Genomic DNA, 21,798 nt, shown 5'->3' on the forward strand with positions numbered 1-21,798 from the left:
AGATATCTATATAATATATCCCTATATATTAACCCTATATTATAGCCAAATTATTATTATATTATTATATTATAGCCTTATTATAGCCATATCACAGCCAAAAAAATCTCAAACGACTGCGTCGGGTTCTTCGACGTCTCTGGTTCTTCCACTTCCACGTCAATCTTAAGTACAGACTGAACCGCGAAAAGGAGGAGAAAGGGATTGTTGCCCGCGATTGTTGCCCGCGATTGTTGCCCGCGATTGTTGCCCTCGATTGTTGCCCGGGATTGTCCGCCAGAGCCCCGCTGCCCTCTGCCCGCCACCGAGGCGCAAGGCGCCACCCAGGCAGCAGGGCTCTGGCGGACAATCCCGGGCAATCCCTTTCTCCTCCATTTCGCGGTTCCAAATTCCTTCTCAACCATGGCCGAGATAACCCCCACTACAAGTCTCGTTGTGGAAATACCAGAGACGTCAGAGAACCCGACACAGTCTAGTCTTTTCACCAAATGGGAACTTTAGGCAAGCTTGCGTTATTGTGTTGCAATTTCTAGCCACTGGGGGACCATAGGCAGGCTAGGGGAACTCATATTAATGTGGTCTTCCACAATAGAAAACCTCATAAAGTGAAATTTTCATGCCATGGGGCCTTTAAGGGGAGAGAAATGGGACTGGGCCTATTTAAGCCACACCTGTGATCACACCCCTTTCCTTTGTTCAGAGACACTGACTGCGTTTACATGGACAACCTTAAGCCGATTATGGACCTTATTCTGATTATGGTAATATTGCGATGAAGGTGTTCACATGAGTTATTAAAAGAATACTCTCTGTTCATATTCCCAGTTTACATGTAGCCCAGCATAGACTGATTAAGCAGTGTTTCTCGCGAACACTGAGAACAACTGCATTGACTTATTTATTTGTAACCTCAGGGTTCCTACAGATTTCATCAAGTCAAATTCAAGTCTTTTTAAGACCTTTTTAAGACCATTTATATAAAAACTTAATACCTATTTCACAGACCTACCGGCAAAGAAAAACGATTTTTTTTAAATTTGTTAATTTATTTCTCAAACAAATGTGAAAATGTTGACTGTGAAGCAAGTGTTGGGAACGTTACTTCTAAAAAGTAGTTGTTATAGTTACTCACTACTTGTTCCAAAAACGGAGTTAGTAACTGAATTACTCTATAATAAAAGTAACTAGTTACCAGGGAAAGTAATTATTTGCGTTACTATATTTAAAAAAAAGTAGCTTTATAAATGCGTGTGTCGTTGTGAGATGCTTCATTCGCTCCGGGACATAATTTACACTTTACATGCACGTTCTTGCCTTTGACCTCAATGAATTAGTGCTTATATCTCCACCTTGAAAATTACAACTTTTCATCGGATTGCTCCGGACTCGCCATTTCTACTGCTTCATCGAATCAGTTTGGTGTTTGTGTGTGCGTGTGCGTGTGGCACGCGTATCCTGGCTTGTGTGTAAAAACACTGGCTCCGATTGGCTACCATGAAACATGACTCTGCCTTAGCCAATCATAATCGCTTATCTCGTTATTAGCCCACCCGGGTCTCCTCACTAGCAGTTTGTGTGTGGAGCAAGGGGTGCGTTCGGATTACGTAGTTTATTCAATTAATTCATAGTAACGCACCGCATTTAACGTTCAGTAACGATAACGGCGTTGTAACGACGGAAACAGTAATTAGTTAGATTACCCCGTTACTGAAAAAATAACAGCGTTACCTAACGCCGTTCTTTTAAACAGCGTTATTTCAAACACTTAGTAAAGCATTATGGAAGAATGATGTAACATTGCAGCATAGTAGTGAGTACTTACGCTACATCACCACAGCACAGACACAGACCACAGACTTTCTTGTGTTCTGCTTAGATTTTCTTTGATTTTTCGCACTTCTGCTTGGCTTGTTGCTTGTGGTCTGTGTTGTAGTGCTGTAACAAAGTGACGTGTGCGGACCCGGGCAGCGTTGCGTTCTCAATTATTGGTTCCGCCACTCTTTATTTAGGCTACGTTATTTAATCAAAAATAATAGTGGTTGACAAATGAAACTTTTGAGGAGAATGCGATACGGAGAAGTTACATACTGCACAAATTTTAAGACCCAGATATCAAAATTAAGTCTTTTTAAGGTATTATTTCCAAATTCATAAATTCAATGCTTTTAAGACTTTTTAAGACCCCGCGGGAACCCTGAACCTGAATGTTCCCACGATCCTGAAGTGACCGGAGGACGCTACCAGACCAAAAATAAGGGTTACATTTTCATAGCAACGCTCTACCCTATACTATAATTTCGGTTTTCTTATTGATTATTATGCTCATAAACAACTTTGAAAATATGAAACTTAAACGTTATCTGCTCGCGAAACGTAAACGGTATCTGCTCGCGTACAACATAACAAATGTGAGACTTGTGTGTGTCACGAGTAAACAACACGCATTGTAAGTCAGTTGCCATAATGTGACTCAGTTGTCGGCTTGTCGCAAAATGCTGCGAATATTCTGAAAGGACGTTATAATGTGATTAAGGTGTATACATGTCTAGAATGCACCTCAATAATCAGAATATGATTGGAATACTCCACATAGCTTATTCAGATTATGCTTATTCCGAATATGACCTTAATCTAATTAAAGGCAATCTATTCTGATTAAGACCTTATTCCGATTAATATCGGAGTATTAATGTGTGACAACCTTAACCCGATTATGGACCTTATTCAGACCCTGAGGGCTGTGCCTGTGAACTCCTTGTGTGCGTGAACTGAGAAATTTGAGTTTGTTTGTGGTCAATGAATTTAGTTATGACACTATGTAAACTTATAAGGCTTTTTGAAAGATATATTATTTAACTGAATTGTGGCAATTCACACACAGACACACACACACATATATATATATATATATATATATATATATCACCCATCAACCTACTACTGACTGGACAACCCTGTGTTCTTACTGACACCCCAATTGGTTTCAAGCCAGCATCTAGAAATTTCTAAAAACCACCTCTTAAGTTATTGTTGTATTGTTGAATTGTTTTAATGCATGTTTTATTGTTTAAACAGAATTGATTATACGGCTCAACCCATAAACACATGTGGTATATCATGTCTGTTTTAGATCAGGTTAATGAACAAGGTGACGGGTGGATTTTAATCCCAGAGTATTTCTCTACCCCACATAAGATATAGCTAATGTTTAATATGCAACTTCTTCACACTGTAATGATTGAGATGTTTAAGATGTAACTTCCTTACACTGTAATGTTTGAGATGTAATATCTTTTTATTGTAATGTTGATGTCTTTACATTGTAATATACTGAGAATACAGGGTGGGAAGATAAGTGCATGTTCAATAAATTGGAAAGGGAGTGGGAGACACAAGAGGTGTCCAATTTCGAGGCCCGTAGTATATAGCGATGTGATTTGCCAGTGCATGTAGGGGGTCACTCAGGTTTTGTTGTTACTTGTTGTGCATGTGATAATAAAGACTTAGGCCCTGTCCAAACGGACAAAAACAATCTTTTCCCCCCCATATTTCTTGGCAGCGTTTCAGGAATTTCTCCATAATGATGGACTCATTGCAAAAATGCATCTAGCTGTAGAAACGCTGTGGTAAATATTCCAGGCCTATATGTGGCTCTGGTTCTCCACCAAAAGAAGAAGGATACGAGGTGGAGCATGCGCATCAAGCCTGCGCGCTGTATACAAACATACAGTCGAGGAGGAGAAACCGAACAACAACAGCAGTTGTCAAACCTTGTAGATTGGGCAGAAACGACTTTAATGTACAGTTATTAATTCAATTTACCAAGGGGCTGTATTTAAAGCTACAAAAATATTTAAAAACAAATTAGACGGAAATCTAACGTTGCCCACTGGGGGGGGGGGGGGTGTGGGGGTGTGACGTCATCGTTTGCGTATCCTAACAAATCCTAACACGAAAACGCAGGGGGCCGTTTTTTCTCTTTTCCCCCCTGGGATCTGGTTTCAAAAAAGTGCGTTTGCAGGCACTGAAAACGCTGGGTCCATCTGGACGGTCGGCCCAAACGAGCAAGACTTTTTCCTGCGTTTTTACACAAAAATTGTTTCCATGTGGACATGGCCTTAATCTTTCAAACCTAGTCCTTCTCGACCTCAACAATCTCAGCATCAAAGTGGACAAGTGCTCAGGACATCTTTCATAAAACCAGATATAAACACTCCCAGGACCCCTTGCACAACTCTCATTAACTGGTCATCATGCACACATATAGAAACTCAGCATATCGGCCATAAACACAACCAATATGTGCAGACTACAGAGAGGTCTTGGAACAAGAAGATAAAATAAGTTTATCAAGATGGCCCATATGGTCAGGAGATCGGTTCAGGTTGTGGTTATGACTCCTTGTTCTATGGGACTGCCTATGGATTACATCAAGGCTTCAGCTAAAGGACACGTCTTCTCTTGAAATCAATTTATTTAGACAACTGCTCTGACTGCTGTCCTAACTCTTTAGCAGCCATCATACTCCGCTGTTTGTTTTTCCTCATTGCATTTGTTCTCAGTCTGCTAATCATTCGCTACATCAATAGACAAAAGCCATGAAAGCCGGCGATCAAATGAGCGCATAAGCCTGCTTTATGTTCCTTTGTTTTCAACCAGAGATTATAGGAAATCTTTCATCTTACGGTCTTTCACTGTGATTATAAAAGCTATTCTAAGCTGCTGCTGAATCAAAGGAAAATCGCTGGATTTCAATAAAGCTATTCTTGTTGTATGTCCAACATAAAGCGACTTTGGGGGATGTGGTTGGGATGGTAAATCTCTGAAGACTGAATTTGTATTTGAAATTAGAATCCTATGCGTGTGACTGTGGAAATAAATTTTCTACTTGGTGTTCCAATAATGCTTGATTCAAAAATAGTTCTGTTTCAGCAGTCTAAATAATGCAGTATAAATAATGACCATGATTTGAAAGGAAACTGCTGATGCAAAGAGCGAACGGAACTGATGGTTGTGAATTAAAGCGAGACATCAAGGCTGAGGGAGTCAGACAAGATAGTGTGTTGAGTCATTGGTTCTGCCTCAGACCGAATGATAACTCATCACTTCATGAGTCATCCCATGAGTAAATAAAAAAAGGTAACCAACCTCTCCAATAGTGGAGCAGTTAAGTGCTACAATCTTTCAATTTATGATACAAACATGAAAATTGGCATGAGCAGTTGCCATTGACAATACACACCCACAACTACTTGAAATTTCAAGATGGCAGCATTTTTCAAGATGACCGCCATGTGGATCTTTAAACTATACATTTTCTCATAGAAATTATGTATTGGGTTCCTCAAAAGGCTCTGTCATGAGAGGTTGTTTGTGTTTTGTCTGACTCCTCGCCCACAACCTGTCCAGTTTGGTAAAACCTGTCAGGAGTTGCCTCCCACCGCCATAGCTCTCAGGGTTCAATGAGGTACACAAGCTCCCTTACCACAACAACGACAAGGGACAACAAGTCACAAGGGATTTTTTGGGGTGATCATATCTCAAATTAAATAAAAGTATTTTCCTGCAATCATAGTTCTGTCTGTCAGTCTGTCTGTCAGTCTGTGTCTGCAGGAGAACTAAATACTGTGGACTGTACTGGCAGTACAGTGATGATAGTATCCAAGCAGCTGGTCTGCTCTATCGAGCCAACGTAATATTTCAAAAACCTGAAGAGTAATGGAGCAGGTTAACTGACATTCATGTCTCATGAGCAGGGACATCCCCAGACATTTCTTCCGCTAAAAAAACTACTTTCTTCCAACCCTAAATAAAAAGACTTCCTCAAAGAGGTGAATTCTTTCCTTTCTCAATTCATCCAAGTAAAATAGCAAGTCAACTAGCACTGTGTCAACTGGCAAGGATATCAGACCTGCATGACTTGGAGTGGTTCGTCTACCTGCAGATCCAGAGTATTTCACTGGTGAGCTGGAAGGCACCAGGAGTTTGTCTTGGTGTGTATTGCAATGCCCTGTAGTGTGGGGCAGTCTGATTCACTCATTTTCGCAATACGCAGGACACTTTTTGATTAGGGTCTGCTGGGCCCAAGAATGTGTGTTTGCACAGGTTCTGACCACATTCATATATCTGTGTGCCTTACATAGTTGGCCAACATAGTTCAAAGATTAGCACTAATTTTCCTTGTTGTTTTGTGTGTTGTGCATATGTTTAGATACATATATATATACATGTGTATCTATTTTTTGTGTATTTCTGTGAATGCTTCCCCTCTACATTTAATCGTGGCAATTAGAGAAGCAATTTTTTTTTTTTTTTTAATATTTTTTCTTTTGCTTTACCTGATCAATGTCTTCTACACCAACCTGTGTCCGACCGAACATTTTTCTTTCACATTTTGTTCCTGAGCACCTCCAACCAACATTGTGTGTGTGGGGGGGTTTGTGTGTCTCTGTGTACATGTTTGTGTATATGCGTGTGTACAGATAAACAAGTGAGTTAGAAGTAGTGTATGTGCTAGAGGTGTGTGTGTTCAAATGCTCGTGTAAATGCACACTTGCGTGTGAGTGTGTCTGTAGGGTGGCGTATACACACCAGCTCTGTGACTCTGTAGATGTAGACCTTGCCCTTCTCCATTCCTCCACTGAAAAACATGGGCGCCGCCACCAGGAGATTGTCTGTCACTCCGTCTCCGTCTATATCCAGAGGGGCTATCACACTGCCATAGTAGGAGCCGATCTGCAGGGAACACACACACACACACACACACAAAGTAATTTTTTAAGTGCCTCTGTGTTCACCGTGCACTTTATAGTAGTTAGTCCATCCCTTACTGGCCAAATGAAAACAACAAATTAAAAATATAGCTGCGAGCAGCAATGAGGGGGCCAAGCAGAATCCATTAACAAATTTTGGTATACATGTCTCGGTAATTTCACTTACAATGAAAGCTATTGCCAAATGGTTATCGCAACGAAAATACATTGAAGTTGCTTTCTATGGGCTGGAATAGACTTGCTGCTAACAACGCATACACCTACGGATCAGGGCTGCCATACGTATTCTGCGATCATTTGGTGCGTTGATCGTGCACGTCGTCGTAAGGTAACACAACGCATCCGCAAGCAGAATAGACCAGAGTAGCCACAGCAACAAGTTTCAAAAAATAAAAGATAGACTGATCACACTAAATCATGGTTTTACAGCCCCCCCTAGAGGTCAAATGTCACCAAATTATTTTGGTGACATTTGCATCATCAGGACAGGGTCATAAAACTATGATATGTTAAAGAGTTGCTGAGAAATGGGCTTACTTCCTGTTTGGCGGCTTTAGCCGTCTCGTTGATTGGCTGTCACAGCCAAATGGTTTTGAATTTGAAAAAGCTGTTTGACACGTGTTCAGCTTGGTCTGAAGATCATATTTGGCAAGTTTCATAAAGATTCGACAGAATTTGTGGCCTGTGGATATGTACTATTCATTTTGACAAATTTCAACATGGAGGCCAAATTCCCATGAGAAATAATTAATTTGCTATATGGGGAAGTCTGACAGTATCACCAGACATTGACAATAAGTTTGAAATATACTCATGTGAAGAAAGAGGAGTTAAAACACATCTTCATTAATTACAGCGCCCCCTAGAGGTCAAAGGTCACCAAATTGAATGAGTGTCCCCATGATGATGTCATGGGTATATGTACCAAGTTAGGTTATGATATGTCAAAGGGCTGCTGAGAAATTGGCTTACTTACTGTTTGGTGGCTTTGCGGTCGAATTTGATTGGCTGTCGCGGCCAAACAGTTTTGAATTCAGTTTTGAAACACTTTTTGATAAGTTAGGGCGGAAAACGACTACATTGAACTCGGCTTGGGCCAAGAATTCTAATGATACCTTGTTTGTGAAAATTGGATGAATGGGTCAAAAGTTATAAACATGAATGCATGCCCAACTTTGACCTGTTGGTGGCGCTAGAGCTCTTGAGCTAGTGATCCCAAAATTGCTGTGAGGGATCATGGGACTGTCCTGAATCAGTGTGCATAACTTTTTACTATGCCCTTCTATGGGCTGCCATAGACTCCCATGGCTGAATAATAATAATAATAATAATAATAGGAAAATGTAGAATAACAATGGTTGTCTGGCAGCTTCTTGACCCCCAATAACTATAAGTATGGCATACTCTCATATAGAAAAAAAACAAAGCATTTGTCCTCAATGCTTGACTAATCACAGGCTGTTTGATGACTTGCTGGTGGTCTGCAGGGGCTTTCAACTAGAGTCAGGAAGGTTAAATAGGGTTCTGTATTGTGTCAGTAGCGTGGGAGGCCTGTCTAGACGCTAAAGGAAGACTGAGTGTCATTGGCTAGAGAGTCAGTGACTGCCTTCCAAACAGGAAACAGCTGTGTGTAGAAACATATTTTTTTGCCATTGGATGTCAGGATGAACTTATTCAAGCAATATCTTTTGGATGGGATGTAATACACTCTCAGAGACAAGGCCTTACAGTACTGAGCATCGCTCTAATAGTAGTAGAAGTAGGCTGATAATAGTAGTGTATATATATATATAGTGTATATATATATATATATATATTAGGGCTGGGCAAGTTAACGCGTTCATTACACGTTAACGCAATCTTATTTTAACGCGATTAATACAAATTGATAGAGTGGGTAGCCCCGCCCATTCTGCTGGCGATTTGAGTTCGCCCTGCAGAAGGTTCTGGAGATGAGCAATACATTTCTTTCTAGTTTTGATACATTTTTGCGGGAGCCAATCACCAAGCTGGCTTTTCCCCCTGGTGCTATTGGCTGGTTTAACACAATGACGACTGGGAAGCAACGGCAAGCAGCCAATTGCGTACAGAGTCAATTTAACTCCGCCCGTTGATCACACCTCTTGTGCTGAAGAAAATGACAGCAGCTTCCCCAGACCAATGTGCAATCTACAATTGAGCTTGGTCTGGCAATAGCCAGGCTAACAAATTGACGCATTAACGCATGTTCTTTTTATTTTTTATTTGATTTTGAAAGGTTTTGCTCACAGAATGTCAACATCCATATCAGAAATATTTTTTGTTTTTAGTTCCACTTACTTTACATTCAATTACACTTGCGGTAAGTGACTGCCTGATTACAATTCCCAAATCTGTGGCACTACATATTTGAATATAACTACACTTGTAGTAACTGTTGGTTTACAATTGTACTAATTAACTGCCTGTTTACAATTCCCAAATCGGTTGTGTTCCGTAAGTTTCATATTCAACCCACCCTGAGTGAGTCAATAAAACTCCCTCAAGATCACTTGGTCTAGTTTTTGATTATTAAGTACATTTGGTATGAATGATAATGTGTCATTCCATTTGATAATCAAATTTAACTTCAATTGGAGTGTATAAATATAATTTTTAAAGTGTGATTAATCGCAAGTTAACTCACCAATACTATGCGATTAATCGCGATTAAAACTTTTAATGCCCAGGGGCCGGGCAACGATTAAAAGTTTTAATCATGTTAATCGCATGAGTTCCTGTGATTAACCGCGATTAATCGCATTGTTATAAGCAAAATTCTATAATGAATTCAAAAGTAGTGTATAGCGCACTTTTATTGTAAATGTACTGCCATAAGAACAAAAGTGCTGTAACATTTCTGAATGATTTGCTGGTATCAACTGTATTGCATTTAGGTAGTATTTCAGACTGGAAGTACTCCGGGGTAAGAAAATTCAACAGTGGTTGCAGTGGTTACAAATAACTTGGCTCTGTCGACTGCGCCGTCTGGAAGAACTTTAAAATGAAAACGGCAATGTAAAAGTTCTGTACCCTTCTCCATGTTTGTTTATCCGCAAATTATTTTCTGACTGTTTCCTCTTTCCTGTGAGCGCCGCAGCAGTCATGCGCAGCAGTCCATACTAGGCTCTAAAGATGCGCGGATGAGCTGTAATGTCATCCGCACTCGCTGCTTAATATCAATAATCTACCCGCCATCCACCCAAAGCAATGTTTTTTTCAACAATTGACCCACCCGCCCGATCATCATTCATTATAGTATAGGTTGACAAGACGTCCGGGTTTTGCAGGGACAGTCACGATTTTGAGTTGTGTGTTCCGAGTCCCGACAAAAGGCCGTCAGGACACTAAAATGTCCCGGTTTCCACCATCCACTATGAAATGTCCCCTGTTGTCAGCGATTACATAGCCAATGTGGTCTTATTAGCACCCGATCATTAACTAAAAACCACATAGAAAGAATAAAGCATCCAGCATATGATTTCACCAATGTGTGAGGGCATACAGTCGCACAGTGGAATGCTGATAGAAACCAGCAGACGAGCGCTGGGCGGAATTCATTCAAGTTTTTTGCACACAATCCACCCGCCCCGCAGATTATCCGCGGTGTCCGCGGGTATGACCGCCAACCGCGCATCTCTACTAGGCTTGCTATCGATGGACTTTTACTAAATAAAAGCCAGTGATCAACAGACTTTTACAATAATAAAATAAATAATAAAAACTGTGAATGCGAGATAAAATAATTGTTGGCGATATTTAATAAATTATGTAACGCTATAATAATGTGTTAACTTGCCCAGCCCTAATATATATAGAGAGAGAGAGAGAGAAAGAGCGAGAGAGCGAGAGAGAGAGAGTGAGATCTATTCACACACACATATATATATATATATATATATATATATATATATATATATATATATATATATATATATGTGTGTATACATATATTCATACACAATTGTCTATTATCTTAACTAAATCTAAACTGTTGTTAAATATTACATTACATTTATGTAGCTGACACTTATATCCAAAGTGACTTACAATAAGTGCATTTAACCATGAAGATACAGCTCAGAAATTCCAAAGAATCATACAAATACATACAATTAAAGGACAATTCCAGTATTTTGAACATTGAGCCCCCTTTCTGGTTTGTCTAGGATGGTTGACACCGAAATTTTGACTATTGGTCCTGTCTCGGATATTTGGCTAATTTCAAATCGCTCCTGCCTGCTTCAGAATGGCTGTTTATGGGCATTCACAAACCTGTCCTTAAAACAACCCTAAACGCTTGTTTTCAGAAATGTGCAACTCACCGAGTGGTTAGTGGTGTTCGTTGAAGCTCCAAATCAAGTATCGTAGCGAAATACTGTTTCTGTCGTGTTTTATTTGGCATTTTGCAAATCCATTGATTTCTGTTAGAAGACTAATTGCACATTGACCGGAACGGAAGGAGGGGCTGGTTGTAGGGATGCACGATAACTTTTTTTTAACCAATACCGATAACCGATAACTTTCAGCTCCTAAAGGCCGATACCGATACCGATAACCGATAACACACACACATATACATATATATGATCATGACCTAAGATCATGACATTGTCGTGTAGACATCAGTAGAATCGACAGGGGGTTTAGGGGGGCTGGCTTGCAAGGGGCGGGATATGACGTAGGGTAGAGGTTCGCAGGCCCCTGTCACTCAGGTGTGTTTTGGTTTGACTGCAGCAACGGAGGCAGAAAGGGCAGAACTCATCGCGATCATCTTAAATGCTGCTGCAGCAATGCATCATATATTCCGTTGCATCCACAACATCCGCATCGATCGATGAAAGATTGGAGCATGAGTTACAGACAAATAGAAGAAACAACGAATGAGAAAGGCGTCGCGAATGACTGCATTACCGGGGGAAGAGAGCGTCTTTTTTTGCTTCATTTCACATCTAACTAACACTGGGCCAAATGTAGTTGATATCTGTGTTTAACTGAGAAAACAGGGAGTGTAGGGCTGACCGATAAATCGTATTTTCATCGCCATCGCGATATGAACATGCGCGGTTAACACATCGCAAAAGATGCCTGAAACGCGATGAATAAGAAAAATCATTTTATTTACACATGCCATGCATTCACACTCAGCATGCAAACATTTGACCTATCAGATGGAGCCCTGGATACATACGCCATGCATTCACACCATTTGGCCAATCAGATGAAGCCCCAGCTAGCCGTCGGCGGGAGCGTACCTATGTTCCCCGGGTCCTATGTTCCCCTGTCGTGACTGTGTTTTTCGTAGGCGGAATCCGGAAAAAGTTCGCTAGGATTGGACAGCAGCCTGTCAGGCAAACTCACACGCTGACTCCTAACCCTAAACCTAACCCTAACCATAACCGTAACCCTCACCCAGTGTGCGAAATACCCTTCAATATTCGGGGGGGTCCCCATCTCCCGATTGTTGCGCAATATCGACCAAAATTTTCTCATGCAGTAGGCCTATAGCATACTTAGCAGACGTCAAGGCGCAAAGGCAAAGTAGCCTACTTTGTGGGTGGTTCTATGGCGTTGTTGCTATTATGACGGTGAGATAAATGAGAGCTTTGAGCTTTGATAAATGAGCTTTTTGAGAGTGGCATCTCCCATCCCCTTCAAGAGCCAGCGCATTTTGACTTGATGAGTTGATATTTTGACAGCGCGTTTGCATTCTCCGCTGAGACAGATGCATGGCCACATGAATTTCAAACTTCAAATGGCTCCGTTTATGGCCAAATAATAGACATAATTAACACATGGAATAGCGTTTTCTTCTCCAACTTCAGAAACACTGATTCGTCATGTGAATTGCGGCAAAGACAACTTAAAACATATGATATGCGGACGCAGTCCTCGATGGCTGCAACTGTGGGTCTATTTAATGATATGCGGCAATACATTAACAAACATTGTTTGTTACCAGTATTGTATACATTATCGTTATCGACTTGTGTTCATAATATGTATGTGTTCCCCTGTTAATATACATCGCCATGGACTTCATTATGCGTTACGTGTTTAATTTGCGTGTGTTTAGACGTGCAGACACACGCGCACCAAGCATCACCAGCATTCATTCATTCTTTTAAACACTCACTCGCGGTAAAACTGTTTTCTCACGATCAAATACTCATCAATCCTAGTAATGGGCTTGTACACGATGTCTGGGTCAAGAACATATGTGTTTGCTGTAGCTACAGTGTTTGCAGATGCATTGATTTAAAAGTACAAGTACTTACCACTGTATCAGCTGCTCTTTCCCAAATAATTTAACCAATCATTTACCCTAAAACTAGATTTTGTTTTGGAAGCCTGGAATATACTTTGCTCGAATGTATTATTGTTATTATTATTATTTTAACGCATGGCATAGCCTACTATACTTCATTCATGTTCATTCATGCAGCCCTATGGAAAAAAAATGTTTCCACAATCCACACGCTATTTCTATGCAGTTTCACATGTATGAATAATCTTTGACATCATAATATTTAAATCAGGTTAATAGTTTGCATGTTTGTGCTGTGTATAGCCTACGTGTGTGTAAGCGTAGGCTAGTTCCGACCTGCCATGGCACGTCAAAATAGCAACAACAACTGCGCTATCCACTATAGACCAGGTATTTTTCAGTCAGTGGCGCAATTGCATTGGCGCATTTTTTAGATGACTAAAATAGCACCAAGTATCATTTGCGCCGGAACACGCCCCTGCTTTTCGCCGACATGCCTCTCCAGGCGCAAGTGTAGTGGTGCCTGGTTGCTGCGGGGGTAAATCAGCTTTGCGCCGGGTGCAAACTAGCAACGACACATGCGTCGGTGTAGAAAGTCAATTGCACCGGGTGCAAGATAGGGCCCTTCTTCTGTTTAGCACACATGGCTAATTTGCATACGTGCACAGGACTGGCTGGCTCTGCTTGGCAAAAAATATAATATATTTGTGAATAAATGTTTGTGAATAAATGCCCGGGGCGGCATTACAGGGGGGGCGGCACGAGCACACAAATAAAAAAAAAGATCTGCGCATTTTCTATTATCGATCGAACCCCCCCCCCCCCCCGTCAACAACTCCGCCCCCCCCCCCCAACCGTCTACCTATTAAAGCAGAAAGACAGGAACTGTATAGCTAATATGCATTCAATATTTGTTTATTTATCGCAAGTCATATCGTCATCGCAATATTGAACAATGCCGTCTGCAAAGTGCAAAACGGAAAACGGTGTTGTTGTTTTTTCAGTGCTAAATAAATATTTTTATACTTTTAATAATTGTAATTGATTTATTCTTTGAATTGCAATGCCTTGCTTTTAGTGAGGTTAGTACACAGTCATAGCTATAAATGCAATGGTAGGCCTACTAATAATTGGCATAATAATTTATTTTGGTGTTTTGGTTTTCGGTTTTCGGCCTTGGTTTCCTCATTTTCGGTTTTCGGTTTCGGCCAAGAATTTTCATTTCGGTGCATCCCTAGTAACGTGTGTCAGTTTAGTGAAGTAGTGAACGAGTCAGATTGTGTCTGTGCAAACGTGTATTGTAACATTAGTAAAACTAAGAATAAAGTACCCAGCTCATCAATCATCGGCGGCCGCTTCATTCCGACCATATTCCGACCTATAAACAGACCCACTGCCGGTCAAAGTGAAGGGTGGTACCCCCGAGAGAACATCGGTGCTGTGCTCCTTGACTACGGTCTGGGAGCCGACAGCAGGAAACATAATAATAAAAAAAAACATTTTCAATATACGCGTGCAGCTGTGAACTCATGTATTGTAATGATTGTTATCGGGGCTATGATGTGTACTTTTAGGGTTACGATAAGACCTTTCATTTAGCGTTAGTGGGAGCGGGGCACTGAAATTATATAGGCTATGTTATCGGGGCTATTCATCATGATATCGGACTTACCGGAATGACGTAATAATTTCTGTTATCTGCCCGATAATTATCGTGCACCCCTAGCTGGTTGTAGTCTTTTCGTTCAGTTCTAGCCCTACTGTTGATGCGGAGAACTGAGCGAAAAGACTACAGCCAAACGTAAACAGCCCAATTTCCGTTTCCGGTTCTGGTCCAGTTTCCGTTTCAATGGGATTTACAAAATGCCAAATAAAACACGTCAGAAACTGTATTTCGCTACGATACTTGATTTGGAACATCAACGAACACCACTTTCTAGGGGTGGGAATCTCTTGGCACCTCACGATTCAATTCAATTTCGATTCAGAGGTCAACGATTCGATTATAAAATGATTATCGATGCATCTCAATTCAACTATTTTTTTATGTACATTTCCATGCGGGTTTTTCAAAAATATATGGATACATCTGACTTTGCTACTCAGAGTTTGCTAATCACTTCCTACTTGTGTGATGATCATTAAAGACAATCAACAGATGAATTACCTTATCTAATGTTTTATATTAGATAAAGTCGGTTCTCTGTGCAGAGAACCCGTAGGCAGAAATTAGTTTTCTGTAGCGCTCTGCAGCAGGCAAACAAATTTAATTAAAAAAAATATATATATATAATATATATATATTTTTTTTATTTAATTTGTTTTCGATTATTAATTTTTCTGCATTGAGACGGAATAGTTCTAGAGAGAATCGCAATGCATCGAAGAATCTATTATTTTTCCTACCCCTACCACTTACCACTCGGTGAGTTGCACATTTCTGAAAACGTTTAGGGTTGTTTTAAGGACAGGTTTGTGATAGGGATGAATAATCAGTGGGTGGTATGAACGAATAATCGATTATTCGATGTGTGCCGACATTCACAAAGGCAGCCATGGATCATCGGCAAGAAATCACTTAATATCTTAAACGCAAAAAAACAAACTTTAACAGTGATCAGTGTTTGTGTTGTATGCATATATGTTAATATTTATGCTTGTGTATTGTGTATATTGTTTTTCTGTACATGATTAATAATAAAAATATATATAATAATAAAAAAATAATAATAGTGCTACAGAACCAACATTAGTTCCGTCCGTTAATTCTTGTTTATTTGAATGGGAAAAAATGTTAACAGTCCAAATGTTAAAAATCGACTTTGACCCTCGAATAATTGAATAATCAAATATTCTGACCCATTCCTAGTTTGTGAATCCTCATAGACAGCCATTCTGAAGCAGGCAGGGGCGATTTGAAATGAGCCAAATATCCGAGACAGGACCAATAGTCCAAATTTCGGTGTCAACCACTCTATTTCATCCTAGACAAACCAGAAAGGGGGCTCAATGTTCAAAATACCGGGATTGTCCTTTAATCATAAAAGACAACAGCTTCAAGTATGACATTATAGATACATTATCAAGAGATAGAGAAAGGCATCTTAAATTGTTGGTTTTGTCTTGGGTCAAGATGCATTCCGAACAGAAGATGTGTAAGGTTTCTGCTGTCCTGGAGTCGGTGGGGAGCCCGTTCCATCATTGTGGAGCCAGGACAGCAAACAATCAATATTTTGTTTAGCTGGCAACATAGTGAGGTTTGCTGCACCCTTATAGTAAATCTACATCAAGCAGCAACAAGTGCAGGGTGCAGAGGAGCGGAGTAGTGTGAGAGAACTAGTAGGTTGAAGACCAGCAGGGCAGCTGCTTTCTAGATGAGCTGCAGAGGTCTAATGGCACATGTAGGGGGACACGCAGTTGCAGTAGTCTAGACACAAGATGACAAGAGCCTGGACCAAAACCTACATGGCCTCGGGCCTCGTGGCCTCATTAAAATACAATTTCTTATACTGATTGAAATGACTTCTATTTATAATTGTATTACTAGTAACTTTATGAAGACAAGCTGATTTAATGAACTGCAACAGATACAAAGGTCTGCTGAAGAGCCAAATCAAGAGGGATTATAAAAACAAAGAGTTTCCGATGTCAAGTTTGACTGTTAGGGACACCTTCACAGAGGGTTGAGTTTCCTTGGATGGCAAAATCTGATTATGAAACATTTATGAGTGTGGTGAAACCATTGAAGACTGCCAGATGTGGTCGTCTGGTAACTGGTCTCCACGGTGACCAAGTAAAAATAAGGACACACAGATGTTGAGTTGGGTAGAATGCTTGCCTTTGATAACGATGGCAGGTTTGAACCTACCTAATGCTTTTTTTAGCTAGGTTTAGGTATTGCATTGAGGGTAATTAGGGCAAAAATAGTAAGTTTAGGGATGTGCATTTTTTTATGTTTAGAATGAGGTTCACACTTCCACATGTTAGTGTTAAGGAAAAAAGTTGAAGTAGTTAAGTTTAGCTATTGGTTAGAGAGGTTTCATTGAATTCTTATGCAGGAAAGAAGGTGGTTCAAATTCATACTTAAGGGGTTATTAGAAATATCCTTGAGGCACAATCATTAAAAATGGGAACCACTGGACCATGGTTCTATTAGGTTAGAGAATAGACATAGACGGACATAGTCTGAATATTCCCCAATGCAGCGTAAACTAAATCTGACAGTACAGACCTCATGAGTACCTTAACCGAGTGCTGTGGCAGTGGAACTCATTGGCACAGAGCTTGTTGCTAACACAGGGATCGCACAGATGCAGCGGGGACAATGTTAAAACAGTACTCATTTTTCTCATGGAGCATTCACTGTATTGTAAATTGGTACAATGTTGCTGGAGAAACACTTAGCATAGCATTAAATATACATTATTAGAGTTTACCTGCTGGCCTTTGAGTGAATGCAGAATGGTGAGGTTTCCGGTGTTCTTCAGGGTGAAGATGATGACTTTGCCAGTGTGGTTGAAGCGTGGGGCTCCAGCAACAAGCAGACGACCACTTTTGGCCGAAACCACAGATGTTACTGCATAACCTGGCGGCACAGGGAAAACTCACTTTAAGACCACCATAACTAACACTATGGACATTTTAAAAGCATTTTTTATGGGTGATGGTACAATTACCATAATTTATTGGAAAGGTATTTGTGGGTTTATTCTCTTTTCCTCTTGCTAGGCCCTATAATACTTGTCCATGCTTCTCTGCTTGGAAAGATGGAACGTGTATAGCTCAATACCTACAATTTACAACTTTTGCATAATTAAAATGAAAGCAATAATCCCAAAATGTAAATATATATCTATTGTTATATTTATTTAACAGTAAAAAGGGTGCTGTTTTCTCTCACCCACGCATGTTAAAGTGATTTAAAGCACCATTCTCATGGTACTCAAGGAACAGTGTTAACTTTGACCCCAATGTCAGATGCATAAATATGTCATTGGTAATTGCCAAATATATTATACGTAGATGATATAAGCACTCCGCAAAGCAGTGTGTCTATCTCAAGGTGAAGAATAATGTATATCCACACATTTTAAAAACAGACCAGCAGTGGTACACAGAAATATGTATTCGTCAGAACAGTGTTATATTTCTTAATCTATACATTAAAGGTGTGTAGGTACGATTTAAGAGCTATAATTTGAGTATAATCTGTTTGAAATGGCAGAGCTCTGCCTGAATAATATGCTCTGTGAAAATATCTGTTTAGAGTTGACTGTTTCTATGTGAGACCATTTCAATTTTAGGCCATTCCAAACCAATCAGGGAATCCATCTGGTCTGTCAATCAAATTAGCGCAAACATTATATTCTTATTGTCACAGAAAATAAAGGGTTGGAGGGAGTGGAGAGGGAGGTTGAGTTTGTATGGGTTGATTATTTAAAAAATCTTGCTCTCTTCTGCCCAAGGAGAATTTAAATATAGAGAATGGGTAAACTCATCTTAAATTCAATTAAATCAGCTTTAATGGTGGGGCAGCTACCTGCACCTGTATGGATATACATAGCCATCTATGGGGATATGCAATGTATTAAGCTAGTAAAACATTATCCTCAGCTGCCTCAGCAATTACATTACATTGCAATTATTAAGCTCATGCTTTTATCTGGGTTGTATCTGTGTGTTCAGCAGTTTTAAATCATTAAATGTATTTAAGTTTAGAACTAAAGAAAGCTGTTGGTGTTCTGATTCTGTTGATTTTAGAATGTCAAACAAACCTGTCACCTGATTGGACGATCTTCGAGAGGTCAGTGATAACCGGGGTCATGTTGAAATAGTTTGAACTTTGAGCACAGCACCAAGGTGGAGAATACGAAGTTGGACTTCCAACACTCAACTCCATAGGCATACATGGACAACGGCTTTGGGCTGTCCCACAACCCTACCTTTTGTTTAGTAGTGCCGCACATGATATAGTCTAACTGGACCCGGCCAACCCTCCTACTCACCCAGGTAGGCCCCGTGGTTCTTGAGCTCTTCAGGGAACTCCTGAGTGTAGGAGGACTTAGGGGGGATCACCTTCCCTTGCCGGGTCTCCTTCAGCACGGCTCCATTCCAGTCATAAGCCCCTACGGCTCCCACCAAGATGCCGTCCTGCAGGGAAAGAGACAGGTGAAAGGCTGACACTACATTGTGTTAGAATACCCCAGCTGGTAACACTTTATATTAAGGTCCTTGTAATAAGCCTTAGTTAGGTAATAAGACCCTTATTAAATGGTTATTAACATTAATTTGTGTTAATAAGATTATCTTTAAGTGTTAATAACATAATAATCATGTTTATTGTGAGATTATACAACTTTTATAATCAATTATAATAAACTTGTTAACTATTTATTGATTGCCTAATAACATTAATCGTTTATGAGTTTTTTTTATAGTTGTTAATAAACTCATTACAAACCCATTTATTGTGTCTTACCTATTATGTAATTGTTAAACCTTTACTATGCATTTGTTATGCCTATTAAGGTTAATAACTCCTTTATTAAACTGCTAATTAAGCATTTTGCAGGAAAGGGATCTAAAGCGGGAACAATGCATATTAAGGTTAATAAGTCCTTTATTTAACAGTTAATTATGCATTTTGCAGGTACGGGATCTAAAGCGGGAACAATGCTTATTAAGGTTAATAAGTCATTTAATATACACTTACTAACAGTTAATGAGTACTACATGTTGTCAAGGTTGATAAAATGTGAAATAAAAAAACGACATGTAAATACAATGATATGGCGGTGAAGCACAAAAACAAGTGACAGCTCTTTCTTAATTTAAAAAAAATCAGAACTTTAATGAAAAATATATCAACATTAAGAAAAACGGCATCTCCATGGCCTCGGGGGATGGTTGGGAATTGTTCTGGCTGGTCTTTCTTGTTACTGTGTAGAGACAAGTGTATAAATGACACAACTGTTAAAATGAGATATTCTTACCTAGTTTCATATGATAGCATAAGCTAAACGTTAGCTCAAAAATTGCGCACGCCAAAGCCTCTGAAAGAAAGTAATGTAAGCCGAAAAAGTGTGCTAGCAAACAGCAAGCTAGCTAGAACCAGCTAACGTTACTATAGCATTACATTTTTAAACGTACCAGAATAGTCATCCTCCAGTTCGGACCTCTTCCTCTTATCCACGTTTTCTGTGCTTGCTCCTGTCTTTTGTCTGTCAGTTGTTATTTTTCACAGACCGTTTGGCGTGGTGACGATTCCGATGTTCTCTAAACGTTCGTCAAACACTTCGTCAAGCATAGGCGTCAAGCCGAAGCCTTCGGCCACTTACATGAACAGAACTTGCGGTTTCACAACCTTCAAAATAAAAGCCTTTAAAGGATCTGATATGAGGCACAAAACTGATCACACTCACGACTCGCTCAACATGTGCGTTGGTAAGACTGAATAAATGTGTTTGTAATGTTTTTATTAACAACTATAAGAAACTCATAAGACTAATAATGTTATTAAGCAAACAATAAATAGTTAACACGTTTCTTATAAGTGCTTATTAAAGTCTTATAATCTCACAATAAACATGTTTATTTTGTTATTATTAACACTTATATATAGTCTTAACACCAATTAATGTTAATAAGAATATAATAAGGGTCTTATTACCTATTAACTAAGGCTTATTACAAGGACCTTAATATAAAGCGTTACCGAACCTCATGAGAAACATCATCTTGAGTTTCCTAAAGTTAATGCTTTATTAGTTTGGTAAATAATTTCCCACTGGAGGAGATGTAGAATGGAATTACTAACGTGGTTAGCTTTATTAACCACACTTTGAATCCATGAAAATAAAACTTTAAAGGTCCCTAATCTGCTCAGTTTCCTGCTGTTCACAATATGCCGAGAAAGTATTTTCCAATGTTAGCATATGTTGAATCACTTGTTATTCTTTCTCAAGAAATGGAAAAGCCTTGTTACCAAACTTGGTTTAGCACAACGTGAAATGTCTGTCAGCAATGTAAGGTTTTGTGGTTCTCTGTTTGGCGCAAATGGTCACTATGGTAATTGAATCAACTTCCAAAACAACATTATGTACCAGTTATTTTGCCATTTAAGGTACTGAGCAATTCTACAATATGTCCTGGCTTGTTTTTTTCAGTCATCATTATTTCAGAGCAGGCCATAATTGTGGTTGAGTGGCCTTTCCGCTTGCCAATTTGACATCAGTGCAGGGAGATAATAGCTAAGTCCAAGAAACATGAATGAGCATAATGAAATGCACACAGAGTACACCCAGTAACTCATTGATATCCAAGTCATGCTCAACGTAAAGTCTTTGTTAAAAAGTTTTTGAAAGAATCAAACCCTATTAGATACAAAGCTCTATCAAATCCGGAGTCCACATGTATGGTAAGAAGCTAATGTTAAACACTATTCTTGAGGGGCCGTGAGTATAGTAAAATGGTACATAGAGGAATTGCTAAGACGCATGCCACGTCTGGATATATATGACATAAGCAATATTCCGAAGCTGGCACATGTAACGTTCAATGAAACCATCTGGGCTCTGTGATGGCATGCTTTTCTCCATTTAAGACCCGACTTTTTATTTTTGGTGGGCAAATAACATTTGATCCTGCTCTCAACACTCCAAGTTCATAGTTGACACCAGCCTTCAAGCTTCTCCAGCGCCATCCCTGGAATGCAGTCTTGAGGACGGAGTTTCCAGTCAT

At 39.7% G+C, this 21,798-nt stretch overlaps 1 protein-coding gene across 1 annotated transcript in view; it reads right to left on the reverse strand.

Moving 5' to 3' along the window:
* Window positions 1-21,798, reverse strand: part of itga11a (integrin, alpha 11a) — a 74,984-nt gene that overhangs the window by 26,276 nt on the left and 26,910 nt on the right. The window contains exons 11-13 of the mRNA XM_084476277.1: window positions 19,065-19,209; window positions 17,496-17,644; window positions 6,592-6,735 (exon numbers count right to left, since the gene is read on the reverse strand). Coding sequence (XP_084332403.1) covers window positions 6,592-6,735; window positions 17,496-17,644; window positions 19,065-19,209 — 438 coding nt within the window. The remainder of the gene's footprint in view (window positions 1-6,591; window positions 6,736-17,495; window positions 17,645-19,064; window positions 19,210-21,798) is intronic.

Source organism: Micromesistius poutassou, assembly GCF_964030765.1.
Source record: "Micromesistius poutassou genome assembly, chromosome: 12".
Taxonomy (NCBI): domain Eukaryota; kingdom Metazoa; phylum Chordata; class Actinopteri; order Gadiformes; family Gadidae; genus Micromesistius; species Micromesistius poutassou.